Source organism: Paramormyrops kingsleyae, chromosome 1, assembly GCF_048594095.1.
Source record: "Paramormyrops kingsleyae isolate MSU_618 chromosome 1, PKINGS_0.4, whole genome shotgun sequence".
NCBI lineage: Eukaryota > Metazoa > Chordata > Actinopteri > Osteoglossiformes > Mormyridae > Paramormyrops > Paramormyrops kingsleyae.
This window is the reverse complement of record NC_132797.1, coordinates 1,457,855-1,472,051: the sequence shown is the minus strand read 5'-3', so window position 1 is coordinate 1,472,051 and position 14,197 is coordinate 1,457,855. Positions and strand designations below refer to the sequence as shown.

The following is a 14,197-nucleotide window of genomic DNA, read 5'->3' as shown; positions in this document are numbered from 1 at the left end:
GTCATGCCCCCAGATCAGTACCCACTGCTCTACACTGTCTACATCTTCATGGGCCATCATCTCCTAAACAGTCCTATATTTGGGCCTGTTTATGACACATAAAATGAACCATAAAACATCTGTAGGTGTCATAATTAAGTTGATGAAATATTTTAGAAAACGAATTTTTATTTTTTTATGTATTTTGTAGCTGCATTTATTTGTTAATGCACTAAATATTTAGTTGGTTTTAGTTTTAGGTTATCACACTTATTTTGACAACAGGAAGTGAACACTGCAGATAAACAAGGTGTCAGTCCATTGGGGACTGGGATACTGGTTTGGAAGCCGCTGACTGCCTACAGTTCTTCCCCCTCTTTACCTCGCCAGTGCTGTTGCCTTTTGCTTTGCATTAATGTTTCCGATATACGTTCTGATGAATCGCTGGCTGTTACTTGTCCGCTTCACCCACCTGTTCATTACCCGCCCGCCTGCCTGCCTTGCCATCTGCACTGTTCTCACCTGGATCTGCTTGCTAAAGCTATGACATTGTATATTTAATATCACTGCATGGAGTAAAGACCAGTCAGCGTCTGGTTTGGTTGTTTGCTGGGGAATCATTTGGAAACTGGCATCACAACATCCGTCATGAATCACGTCCTTCATTAGGATGCCGCAGGATTAAACGGCAAAAAAGGTCAGGCCCATCAAGCACTGCATTGGTTGGGGGGGGGGGAGGGGGGGTAGGATTTGGGACAGAATAATTCCTGTCCTTTTTCTCCAGCACCGTGACAGTAAGTTGATGGATGATGGATGGTCTGCTGAATGGAAATCAGAATGCATGGGCAGAGGATGGGGCCGGCAAAGGCAGGAGGACAGGCAGCTGAAGCAGGGGTGTGGCAGGGTGGGGGGTCCAGGTCCACAGAGTGCTTTACTTATATGTGACAGGAGGGTTGGCTCGGGCGCGACAGTTCATGGAGAGTTTTCCCTCTGGAGACTCCTCTGGGTAGATGGTGTCCATGGGCTGCTCCTCAAACACCGGCCCGTAGCCCGTCGCGTCGTCTGGGGGAAACAGCAACGGGGTTTTAGCAAAGGCAGCGGAGCGCCGCCTGGGGGCCGATCGCAGGAGTGCATGTGACTGTGAGGAGTACAGCAGCGTGTTCGTTAGCATGACAGACACAGATAGACTGAGGGCTTCACCGCAGGGCAGAAGAGTCGGGAATAACAAAAACATGCTTCGTTAGATCCCACACTGGGGGGGAAAGACAGACAGGCGGGATGTTCAGCCTCATTCAGAGCAGCATTTCAGAGTTTCCAAACTTGCCAGGAATTAGACAGTTCTGTCACTTGATATTTGTGAAATCAACTTAGAGGAACGTTAGTCTCACTGTTCATCTTTGGGCTGCATAGGGAAACAGCCCAGAGAAGACAGGGCAACATGCAAACTGCAGACACACAGCAGGGGCGGAGATCAAAGCCCAACCCAGGAGTGATGATCAGCGCTGCCCAGTGAAGCCCTGCACCGATCTGACATATTCACACTGTTCAATGATCACATCATCTGGCAAAGAAAAATGGCAACAGAAGCTTATCTTTGATGAAATAAATACGCAGTGCTTACCTCCGTAGATTCTGGGCATGTCAAACAGCAGTGCTGCTGCGAAATATCCAGAGAAGAGCAGTAAAAAACACAATATTACGATATTGAATCATTCTGTTAGAAAACAGTTTGTGTCAAAAGTAGAGTATATTACCTGCGCATGTAAATAAATAAATTGTAGACTGAAGTTAAAACTTAAAACTTAAATTTTCAAGTATATTACAATGTCAATGTCATCTTCCCAGAAACACCATTAGCAAAAGCGATTGTGTGGCACGTGTCTGCGGCATTATTTTTTAAGTGTTTACTCTTATATTCTTACTTTAAAATGTACTAGTCACACAGCAGGACAAACATTAAGTAGACAAATAGATGAAAGCCATACAGGAATGCAGTCCTCTCTCCTACGCTGGAACGAAGGGTAACATCTAAACAGGGCTTGTTCATCACCAAAGGGTGGCACCTTGTGCTTTGTAGGTTACGTGGACCACCATTATATCCGAATTATCTCAGGTTATGATTCCTCCTGTCCTACAGGTGGAGCTGTCACACGGACTCACCTGTGGAAGGGATGAGTAGAGAGAGGCTGAAGAGGAGGACACACGGGGGTGACATGGTTTCTGTGATGGGTGAAGGGCAAGAGCAGCACTAAGTCAGTGACCTATAGAGCATCGATGAGAGACCTGGATTCCTGTGGGAAAGAGACAGATGGCTTCTGTTACAGAAATACTGTACAAATCATTACTGACTTTACTCTGCTGGGCAGAAACCTTTACTTCAGAGCAATTCACACAGCTTATACTTTACACTCCATAAATGGGTGATAATTGTGAAAGATCTTGATGAGAGAGAGTCAACATATTCAAGAGGAATTACTTTATCTACAATTCACTTACGTCTGTGTATTTATGTGGCTCAACATCGTTTGGATATTTAGAATTTATAAAGACTGACCCTGCGCCATCAAACCAAACTGCAGACAGCTAATATGGATCATTGTCTGTAGTAGCCTTTCCAAATACCCACTGAATGGCATCATTTGGCAAAAACATACAGCAGTTAATTCCAAGAGTCAGACATGAGGAAGGAGCTCATTGCAGATGAACTATACTGTTAGCGAACCTCATAGCTTTAATGACCTACATTACGATGAGACACTGGATGAACAAACAAACATTCAAGGCTAATGCACTACAGCCTGTGAATCTCATCACAGAACACATCACCATCAGAGGACGGGAGAAAGAGGGACAGCTCTCTGCTTTTTTTCCATTTCCTATGCTGGAAACATCCTGGTGCAACACTGGACCTGTGCGTCCCTGTTTTTGTCTGTAAAGGGTATTTTCTACACACGGACCACAGCAGAGCACTGTGACCTACAGTATGCTTGCTGAGGTGGAGTCCTGGGGCAAAGCTGATCTTATTGTGTGACAAATTCCAGGATATCTCCGAAATGGGAATGGTGTTTAACGCATTGTTCCATGTAGCTCTGCCACAGTGATGACAGTGTCAGATGTTCTTAGAGGAGTGCATGACATACAGTAACTGGACCATAACATCTCCGGGATTCCCGAAGGAGGCAAGGAGGCCAGCAGATGCTTCACCGAACCTGACTCAGAACATCTAAGCAGGAAACGTGTTGCAGTGCTGAATAATCCCCAGCTCCTTGTCAGCCATAAGCCCCACCTTCCCTGCTACAGGTAATCCTCCATGTTTCAAATCAGAGTCTTGGGCTTTTATAACCTCCACAGCTGAGGGGTGGGTAGCAATCTACATGAAGACAGCTTTATAGATGTTTGATGATGACCTAAGGGGAAAAGCAGCACCCTGGCTATTCTTGCACATCGAGGAGATGCAGTGAGCTGGGTGAAGACGTACAGAAAGGGGCACATTTGTGTGACACCTCCCAGGGCCCGTAGTGGGCATCACCTGCTGCATGTTGGATTCATTCTGACCTTTCAGATATACATGCTATGCTATGCTATGCTAAAGAGCTCACACTTTCTAAACACCAGAGCCATCTGAACTGTATTTCATCAGCCATGCAGCTATACTTTGCATGATTACAATGAAGTTGAATCTGTGATACACACCACTTGCAAAGTTCAGAAGCATTAAAATACGAGCCCTACCTCTGTGTATTGTTTCACAGACTTTAATATGCATGCTCAGTCTTGCAGAACTAAGCTTCATTCTGCAGCTTGACTCCCGGTGCTAAAAATACGCTCCCATGTATATGATGTAATCTCTGAGCAGGCAGATTCTGTCCCATCCACGCTCAGAGGACAGACACTGAAGCTGCTAACCCACCTCTCCCAGAGATTAAAACATGAAAAAACACGACCATGGAAAGAGGAGTAAACATCAACAAACCACCAAAGTGAAATCAGAGCAATACATTACCGCAGTGGTTTCTAATAGTACATTGCAATAACAAAATAAAATGCAGCAGCTATTTCATTGTGGGGAAAATGGATGATAATCACAGTTCTAATGCATAATATCCACTGTCTGACAAACCCTGATACGATGTCATGAACCTGGACCTGGTGCTCAGGGTTCGAATCTGCCGAGAGCAGACATGGGAGCGAAACGTCGGACGCAGCAGGATCGATACACGGCTTTGTGATACGATCCCAGTGATACTGGGTCAGCTCTGGACAGACAGCGGCTCTCTCAGGGCTTTACGGACCCCGCTGTTAAAAATGACCTTCCGCCTTCAGCTGTTTCATTTACTTTACAGACAGTTTGGGTTGGAAACAAGCTCGCTGATCTGCTGACCATGAGCAAAACAAAACAGGAAATGAAACGACCGGATCACTGCAGAGTCAGTAGCAGGTGGCAGACATTTACAGAGCCTTTGCAGGGGGTGGGGGAGATGTTTCAGGGTCACCATTTTACACACCAGTTATACTCTCTACCTCAAAAACAGGGGAGATGTTTCAGGGTCACCATTTTACACACCACTTACACTCTCTACCTCACAAACAGGAGAGATGTTTCAGGGTCACCATTTTACACACCAGTTATACTCTCTACCTCACAAACAGGAGAGATGTTTCAGGGTCACCATTTTACACACCACTTACACTCTCTACCTCACAAACAGGAGAGATGTTTCAGGGTCACCATTTTACACACCACTTACACTCTCTACCTCACAAACAGGAGAGATGTTTCAAGGTCACCATTTTACACACCAGTTATACTCTCTACCTCAAAAACAGGGGAGATGTTTCAGGGTCACCATTTTACACACCACTTACACTCTCTACCTCACAAACAGGAGAGATGTTTCAAGGTCACCATTTTACACACCACTTACACTCTCTACCTCACAAACAGGAGAGATGATTCAGGGTCACCATTTTACACACCAGTTATACTCTCTACCTCAAAAACAGGGGAGATGTTTCAGGGTCACCATTTTACACACCAGTTATACTCTCTACCTCAAAAACAGGGGAGATGTTTCAGGGTCACCATTTTACACACCACTTACACTCTCTACCTCACAAACAGGAGAGATGTTTCAGGGTCACCATTTTACACACCACTTACACTCTCTACCTCACAAACAGGAGAGATGTTTCAAGGTCACCATTTTACACACCACTTACACTCTCTACCTCACAAACAGGAGAGATGATTCAGGGTCACCATTTTACACACCAGTTATACTCTCTACCTCAAAAACAGGGGAGATGTTTCAGGGTCACCATTTTACACACCAGTTATACTCTCTACCTCAAAAACAGGGGAGATGTTTCAGGGTCACCATTTTACACACCAGTTACACTCTCTACCTCACAAACAGGAGAGATGTTTCAAGGTCACCATTTTACACACCACTTACACTCTCTACCTCACAAACAGGAGAGATGATTCAGGGTCACCATTTTACACACCAGTTACACTCTCTACCTCACAAACAGGAGAGATTAAGAACATTCTACACAACTATATTTAAGATTTAGCAAAAAAAACTGTAGGAATCTTTATTGGTTTTGCCCACCGCATATAGTATGCAGGGTTGGTGTCGTGCCCAAATGAGCCATTGTAACCCCCTAAATGCCCCCTCTTTTATTTCATTTTAGTTTAATTTTTTCAATAAATGTATTCATCCTGAAACAAATTAACCTGCTCAGTCCCAGGGGTGTGGCTACAGACCGTCCACATACTCAAAGCTCCACCCGCTATAATAAAAAAGAGGAATGAATTAAATGAAGATACAAATGTTGCCTCTTTTCTAATTAAAACCATCGTAACACTGGAACCTCTGCTTGCAAAGGAGCAGCTCGCCAGTCAGCAGTGCAGCCAGCACACTGCAGACACGGGCAGCCAGCACACTGCAGACACGGGCAGCCTGCACACTGCAGACACGGGCAGCCAGCACACTGCAGACACGGGCAGCCAGCACACTGCAGACACGGGAAGCCTGCACACTGCAGACACGGGCAGCCAGCACACTGCAGACACGGGCAGCCAGCACACTGCAGACACGGGCAGCCAGCACACTGCAGACACAGGCAGCCTGCACACTGCAGACACGGGCAGCCAGCACACTGCAGACACGGGCAGCCAGCACACTGCAGACACGGGCAGCCTGCACACTGCAGACACGGGCAGCCAGCACACTGCAGACACGGGCAGCCAGCACACTGCAGACACGGGAAGCCTGCACACTGCAGACACGGGCAGCCAGCACACTGCAGACACGGGCAGCCAGCACACTGCAGACACGGGCAGCCTGCACACTGCAGACACGGGCAGCCAGCACACTGCAGACACGGGCAGCCAGCACACTGCAGACACGGGCAGCCAGCACACTGCAAACACGGGCAGCCTGCACACTGCAGACACACAGAGCTGCATCCCGCATCCGCCCCTTCTGTGCTCAGCCGCCACTGCATACAAGACACAGCGAATGCTGCAAAAAGGAGGCCACCCCGTGGATTCAGGTCCTCGAAAACAGCAAAGGGGGAAGACTCAGGACCCTGGACGGCCTCGACACACTACCGGGCTGTTCCCAGCTCAGCCTGAATGCTTAATCTATTCCAGAAATAAAGTCAATGTTTTATTTTTTCTGAGAACCTACACCTTTTGCTTGAAATAATTTAGAAAGAGAACATTTCAAAGGGATCACATCCACAAATAAAAATTGCATAAACAGGTGCAAATAGGGGACAAATGCTAAAGCTTTAATCATTATGCTTGGTATCAACTTCTCACTCCAGCTCAGATTATAGGTCAAATTCTGTCACTTCAGCTAAAGCTCAGTGAAAATGTCCTGCTCTGAGACCAACACCAACAGGCTTAGATGAAAATAGCCAACCAGCACTGGAATACAGCTACCAGGAAATATATCATGCATGCACCCATCCATCTATCCATCCATCCATCCATCTTCTAAACCGCTTGTCCTAGGCCAGGTCATGGGGGTCCAGAGTCTTACCCAGAGCCTATGGGCACAAGGTAGGGAATAACCCAGCATAGACTGCCAACCCATGGCAGAAAGTGCCATTCAAACAGTAGATTTCTGTTCATGCGTCTGGCCAAAAAGATCTAGGCTTCTGTATCCTGGCAGGCTCTCTGGAAAAAATATGCAGTTTCTCCCAAATGAGTGATTTTCTTCTCTATAGTCTGATCAAAGATGGTGCTGTTTTATTGGGACTGTTCTGTTTATGGGGAGTCAAGTAGCTTTTTACAGAGGGAAACATCTCCAGGTGTTTTCCTTCCACAGCATACAAAAGGGGGAGAATTAGTCTCTCACTTATTCCAATTAATTCTTGGTAGTTAATAAAAATGAATTTAACAGCAGGGCATGTATAACGGCAGACAATGCAGCTCTCCAGACGAAGGGGAACTTTATTAGCAAAACAAAACTGGGCTGGGTGATATGGAAAAATATTTTATCATGATAACTTTTTAAATATGAAATGATATTGACAATATCACGATGTAATTTAAGTAATTATTTCTTTACTTCATTGCTCTATTTTTGCTTAAACTTCCCTTAGAATTGCCCTTGAACAAACTGAAGAGACCGTAAAACGAAAATCTACTTTTAAAGTATAAATCATATGAAAATACACCTTTGTCGTATGGCATAAAGAAGGTGAACAGTACATTTTGTTGTTAGGTATTTTTCTCAGACTGCCTCACTGTTTGTGCCAGGGAATGGGTTTGACTAGGACTGGGCGATATTCCCTAAAAATAGCATCATTGTATTTTCACAAGATTTTTACAATATCGATGTTTCTCACAATCATATGTAGAAAGCAGCAAAATATGACAGGAGTTTTTCTGATTATGATTACTTACTAATACAGCAGCACCATGGAACTCAAATGCCTCTAAACTCAACCAACTCAGACATCGAATGGATTTTTTTCGACTTGTACCTCGACCGAAATCTTGGAACTCAACTGTTCCTGCTAAAACTTGTATGGGTTGAGACGCGTTCAACTCCATCAATACAGACCTCAAACAGGTTGGTAGAGAAAAATCTAACTGCAACTCAACCAAAAACTTGGAACATGACAAAACAAAACGGACCTTCTAAAACCTGTACAGACTGTGATGTGTCTCTGACTGGCTGACAAAGGCAAACGGACCTACTGGGACGCTGACACCTATGAATCGCTCTCGGTCTCATGGCACCTCTCGATCAAGTTTAATGTGCGAAAGCTGTATTCCTGTGTTCAGTGTGATTTTTTTGCACTTTATCTACAGTACATTCAGTGATACAGTAATCATGGCCCCTAAGAAAATGAGCAGTGATAGCAGCAAACCAAAGAGGAAAGTAGTGAACTTAAACTTTGTTTTGAATGACCTTGCCACAGGCAGAAGTGGGTAATTCCGATCCAGAGAGTAAAAGATCAGACCAAGATTCTGTTTCAACCAACCAGCCGAGTATAAAGAGTCACAGTGACAGAGTACTCAACTGACTGGTTACCAAAAAGATCTTGGTCTGGACTCTCTCTGGATCTGAACTCCTCTGGCTACAGGTCAGGCTATACATAAGAACATAAGAAATTTACAAACGAGAGGAGGCCATTCGGCCCATCAAGCTCGTTTGGGGAGAACTTAACTAATAGCTCAGAGTTGTTAAAATCTTATCTAGCTCTGATTTAAAGGAACCCAGGGTTTTAGCCTGCACTACTTGAACAAGAAGACTATTCCATACTCTAACTACATGCTGTGTAAAAAAGTGTTTTCTCAAATTCAGTTTAAAATGTTCTCCCCCTAATTTCTAGTATTTAAACTAATATTGAAGTAGCTATTTGGCTGAACAGCATCCAGACCTGTTAGAATCTTATATACCTGTAAGGTATATAAGGTATGGTGACCAAACCTGCACACAATATTGTAGGTGTGGTCTTACCAAGGAATTGTATAATTGTAGCATCACCTCCCTTGACTTAAACTAGAGATGTAACCTAACATCCTATTGGCCTTTTTAATTGCTTCCCCACACTGGCAAGAGTGGGACATGGAAGCATCAACATACACGCCGAGAACTTTCTCGTAATCAGCTACCTTTATTTCAGTGGAACCCATAAAATATCTGTACTTTATATTTCTGCTCCCTGCATGGATTACCTTACATTAATCTACATTAAATTTCATCTGCAAGGTATCAGCCCAGTCGCTATTTAAATCCTGATCCCATTGTAGCCTCTGTGCTGCTAATTTAGTATCTGCTACACCACCCACCTTGGTGTCATCTGCAAATTTAACCAGTTTACTGTATGTATTGGTGTCAATATCATTAATGTAAATTAGGAACAACAGTGGTCCTAAAATTGAACCCTGCAGTACCCCACTATGAACACAGGCCCACTGTGACATTGTGCCTCTAATAACTACTCGCTGCTTCCTGTCGGTTAACCAGTTTTTGATCCAAACTGCTACAGTTTCTAAAATCCCTGCAGCTTTGAGCTTTAGCAAGCGCTATTTGTGGGGGACAACATCAAAGGCCTTCTGGAAATCTAAGTAGATCACATCATAGGCTTTTTGTGATCAATTTCTCTTGTAGCTTCCTCAAAGAACTCAAGTAAATTAGGATCAAGTAAACAGGACCTACCTCTCCTAAATCCATGTTGGCTATCCCTCAGAATGTTATTCGAATCCAGGTAATCTACTATTTTCACTTGGATTATAGCTTCCATTACCTTTCCAGTAATGCTAGTTAAACTGATTGGCCTATAGTTTGCTGGATTACTTCTATCCCCTTTTTTGAATATGGGTGTTATATTAGCATGCTTCCAATCTGAAGGTACCACACCTGCAGATAACGATTTCTGGAATATTAAAGTTAAAGATTGGCTAATAATATCCTTCATCTCTTTTAAAACTATAGGTAAGATGCCATCAGGGCCCTGCAATTAATTTATTTTGAGCTTAGCTAGGCTTTGTACCACATCAGCCTCAGTTATACATATATTCAGTTATACATATATAACTCACACCTCCATTGCCAACCTGTGACATTCCTGTGAACTGCTGGGCAGTGTCTGCTGATGGAACAGCCATCAAACCAACACCGCCTTTGCCAACCGGTGACATTCCACTGGAAATGTCATAGGTCTGTGTGCCTATGTGTATGTATACTGTGTATAAGCTACTGGACACCTAAATGTCCTTCTGGATAAAGTCTGTCTGTCTGTCTGTCATAGACGATGCTGTATTTGCACTAAATGGTGGCAAGTTACTTATGTCCCCTACTGTGAACACCTGTATAAAATAATCATTAAACTCATTTACTATATCAATTTCATTTTCAATTATAAGGCCCTTACTATCCTGCAGATTGGTAATTTCAGTTTTTAGAGCTCTTTTGGAGTTAAAGTATTGGAAGAAACTTTTATTGTCATCCTTAGCCTCCAATGCAATCTTCCTTTCTACATTCCTCTTAGCGAGTCTAATGTTATTTTTTTACTCAAACTGTAGACTTGGTTACTACTGCTTTATTTTGAAATCATTCGTTATTTTCCATTTGTGGAACAGAGCCCTTTCCCTCCTGACTTTATTCTTAATTTCCTTAGTAAACCACCTTGGCTGCAGTTTCCTAGATTTAGTTTGGCTGGAAACAGGTATGAAGTCCTCTTGCACTTGCAACAACGTGCTTTTAACAAATTCCAATGGCTCTTCAACAGTTTTGCTGTTTAACTCCATCCAGTTTACAGTTTCTAGTTTCAGTCTCGTACAATTAAAGTTAGCCTTCTTAACATTGTATACTTTTGTTTTGGACTTTGCTCTTCAGATACTAAAATTAACCTCAAATTTAATCATGTTGTGATCACTACTGTCCAGTGGTTCTAAAACCTCTGATTTTCCAATCCTATCCTGGTTGTTAGAGACAACAAGATCAAGAAGGGCTTCTCCCCTGGTAGGGGTATTTACAAACTGAGTAAAAAAGCAATCCTGTACCAACTCCACCATCTCAAGTTCATTTACAGAAGAGCCAGAGACTGTGTCCCACTGTATCCTAGGTAAATTAAAATCACCCATAACCATATGAAAATATAAACCTTCAAAAGGTCATTGAATGTTCCCTTAATTAATAATTTTATGAAGGGGTCCTTAAGGGCAGAGGAGCAAACACACACATGCAGAATGCAGAGTATGGCAGGGAACGATTCTGGAGCCTCCCAGGAGCCTATCTGGGTCAGCAGACGCAGCTGAAGGGGAACGGGGCAGATCCACCATCTCACCGGGCCGCACAGACCACACGGCTCAGTCTGTCATGTGCCACCGTAAGAAAGAGGTGTAGCACCATGCGGGACTCACAGCGGTCAGCCAGCCACTCCCAGGAGCAAAACCCAGACGTGACACTCTGACACGGGACCTCTGTCTGCTAGAGCGTGTCCTTCTGCAGCAGAGGTCATAAATCCATTACTGAGCTCATGGCAGCAGCAGTTCAGCGGAGGTGTTCGCACCCGATGCTCGGAGCGTCACACTGCTGTCACGTCCCTCCTGTGTGCCACGCTCCCTCATTAACCACATGTGGAATCCCCATGTTACCAGCTGTTCCTAGTCCTGTCAGTTTCTGTATTTAAGTGCTTCCCTGTTAGTCTTTCCCCAGTCCTGTCATTGAAGTGTTGTGACGTTATCACCTGTTCTGCCTTGTATGTCTCTCCGTTTACCCATTAAATCCCTCGTTCTCCGATCCTTCATGTCTTCCTCCTGCTTCCCTGGTCCGTGCCCCGCGATTCATAACAGCTGCCCTTTGAGCCATGCCCATGTGCCTGACTATACCAGCCTGTGTTCCTCCTGCTTCCCTGGTCCGTGCCCCGCGATTCATGCCCATGTGCCTGACTATACCAGCCTGTGTTCCTCCTGCTTCCCTGGTCCGTGCCCCGCGATTCATGCCCATGTGCCTGACTATACCAGCCTGTGGGCACCTTTGGTTTTTACAGGTTTTTTTTTAATTTTTTTTATTCATTTTCAGGAAATACAGTGCAGTGAAAGCTTGGTGAAAAAAAATGCCAACATAAATGGTTACAGAGAGGAGACTGGGGGGCTGGGCTGTCCCACATGTCCTCCGATTAAAACATCCCAACAGCCAGTAATCCCTGTCTATGCACTGGATGGGGGGGGGAGGCACATACAGGTCAGAGTCTCTGTTAAGCTGCGTGTGTCACTGTGTTTCGCTACAAAAAGCAGACACACAATCCCAGCAGCCCCTCCACGTGCTCTGGGCTGTAAAGGGACACCTGCTACAACATCTTACAAACCAGCTTTACATCTATTAATCTGTACTTAGACCCTGTAGAATATTTTAAAAGGGTTAAGCAGTATTGTTATTCACATCATTACCATTAACAACACTGATAATAATATAAATATTATGTGTGTACGAGTGTGTGTATAGGCCATATGATTAGACTGGGATCCCATCAGTAGTGAACCCCAACCTTGTCCCCTGTCCACTGGCAAAACGGGGGGGAGGGGGTGAGGACCTGCCCCCTTTGCCCAAACAATTGAAAATGACTGCCACCCCCCAACAAAATTTATCGAGCACCAGCAGCCCAAAAGTTCCCTTTGTGAAATTAATCAAGTTAATGTTAATCACGCTAAATTTAGCAAGGTCGGCCAAAGAAGTGGAAACCCCCCCCCCACCCCCCATTTGGGCACCTGTCCTACAAATAGCCTGTGCAAACCTAACCCAGATGTGTGGTTAGATGATGGATGGATGGTTTTATATATATATAAAACTATCTATATCTATATCTATCTATATATCTATCTATCTGTCACGCCCCGCTCCGTCCGCTCCCGATGTGTGCCACGCCCACCTCATTACCTCCTGTTTCGCCCTGATTGTTCTCAACTGTGGCTCGTTATCCGTGGCTTGTCTTTTGTATTTAGTCCTCGTCTGAGTCAGTCTTCCCCAGACTCGTCATTAATGTTGCCTGTTGTGATTCCCCGGTCCCGTCTTTCCCGAATAAATCCCCGTTTCAACCCGACTTCCTGGCTCCATTCCCCTGCTTCCCTGCTCGCCTCTCCGCAACCGTGACAGAATGACGAGTCTCCGCAAAAACACAAAGCAGCAGTCCGAGCACCATCGGCTCAGGCTGCTGCAGGACTTTGTGTATTGGCATTCCCAGCCCGAGGTCCAGGAGGACCCTGTAGCCCTGGAGCTGGCTAGCCGGGGCAGGGACCTGCTCCAGAAGGAGCGCCCACCTGGACAGGAATACCCACTTACCAAAGCCCGGAAATGCCTCCGCCGCCTGCAGCGCCGGCTCATCGAGCGACGGGAGGCGATCCCAACGCTCCGCTTGGGAGCCTGCACTCTGCTCCCAGCCAGTGTGTACGAGGGCTCACCACCCACCTGGGATGACATCGCCGCTGCCCGCCTAGCTAGCGTCCCCGGAGAGCAGCCGCCTACGTTAGAGGTTTATATTTATCGGCCGGAGCGTCTGGGGCACGGTGGCATTCGCGGCGTGAGAGACACTATACCCCGGGTCTCTGAAGCCCTTAAAGGAGCAGCGCTTAGTCGCTCGGCGCCCCTCCTGCCGCCCGTGCCGGACCCGCCTGCTGCTGCTGCCGCCGCGGCTCTGCCCGCGGCACCGCCTGTTGCTGCTGCCGCCGCTCTGCCCGCGGCACCGCCTGACCCGCCTGTCCTGCCTGACCCGCCTGTCCTGCCTGACCCGCCTGTCCTGCCTGACCCGCCTGTCCTACCGGCGCTTGAACGGCCCGAGGGGCCCGCTGCGGCGCCCCCTGCTGGCCGCATGATGGCGGCGCCCGCTGCGACGCCCCCTGCTGGCCTCACGCCCGAGGTGCACGCCGAGGCGCCCCCTGCTGGCCGCACGACGGAGGTGCACGCCGAGGCGCCCCCTGCTGGCCACGTGACTAAGGTGCCCGAGGTGCCTGCTGAGGCGCCCCCTGCTGGCCAAGTGATGGCGGCGCCCGCCAAGGCGCCCCCTGCTGACCACACACCCGCGGCCCTGCCTGAGGCCGCTTCTCCCGTCGAGCCCGCGGCCCTGCCTGAGGCCGCCTGTGTGCCACGCTCCCTCATTAACCACATGTGGAATCCCCATGTTACCAGCTGTTCCTAGTCCTGTCAGTTTCTGTATTTAAGTGCTTCCCTGTTAGTCTTTCCCCAGTCCT

The 14,197-nt window shown here is 46.4% G+C and overlaps 1 protein-coding gene across 7 annotated transcripts in view; it reads right to left on the bottom strand.

Moving 5' to 3' along the window:
* The window catches only part of cntn1b (contactin 1b), a 41,443-nt gene that overhangs the window by 17,139 nt on the left and 10,107 nt on the right, over positions 1-14,197 (bottom strand). For 2 of the 7 annotated variants that reach the window (XM_072712605.1, XM_072712519.1), the window contains exons 2-4: positions 2,140-2,199; positions 1,601-1,636; positions 915-1,041 (exon numbers count right to left, since the gene is read on the bottom strand). In XM_072712605.1, coding sequence (XP_072568706.1) covers positions 915-1,041; positions 1,601-1,636; positions 2,140-2,194 — 218 coding nt within the window. In that variant the 5' untranslated portion in view covers positions 2,195-2,199. Of the gene's footprint in view, positions 1-914; positions 1,042-1,600; positions 1,637-2,139; positions 2,271-14,197 lie in introns of all 7 variants that reach the window. The other 5 variants (XM_072712668.1, XM_072712538.1, XM_072712547.1 and 2 more) reach the window with 3 other exon arrangements.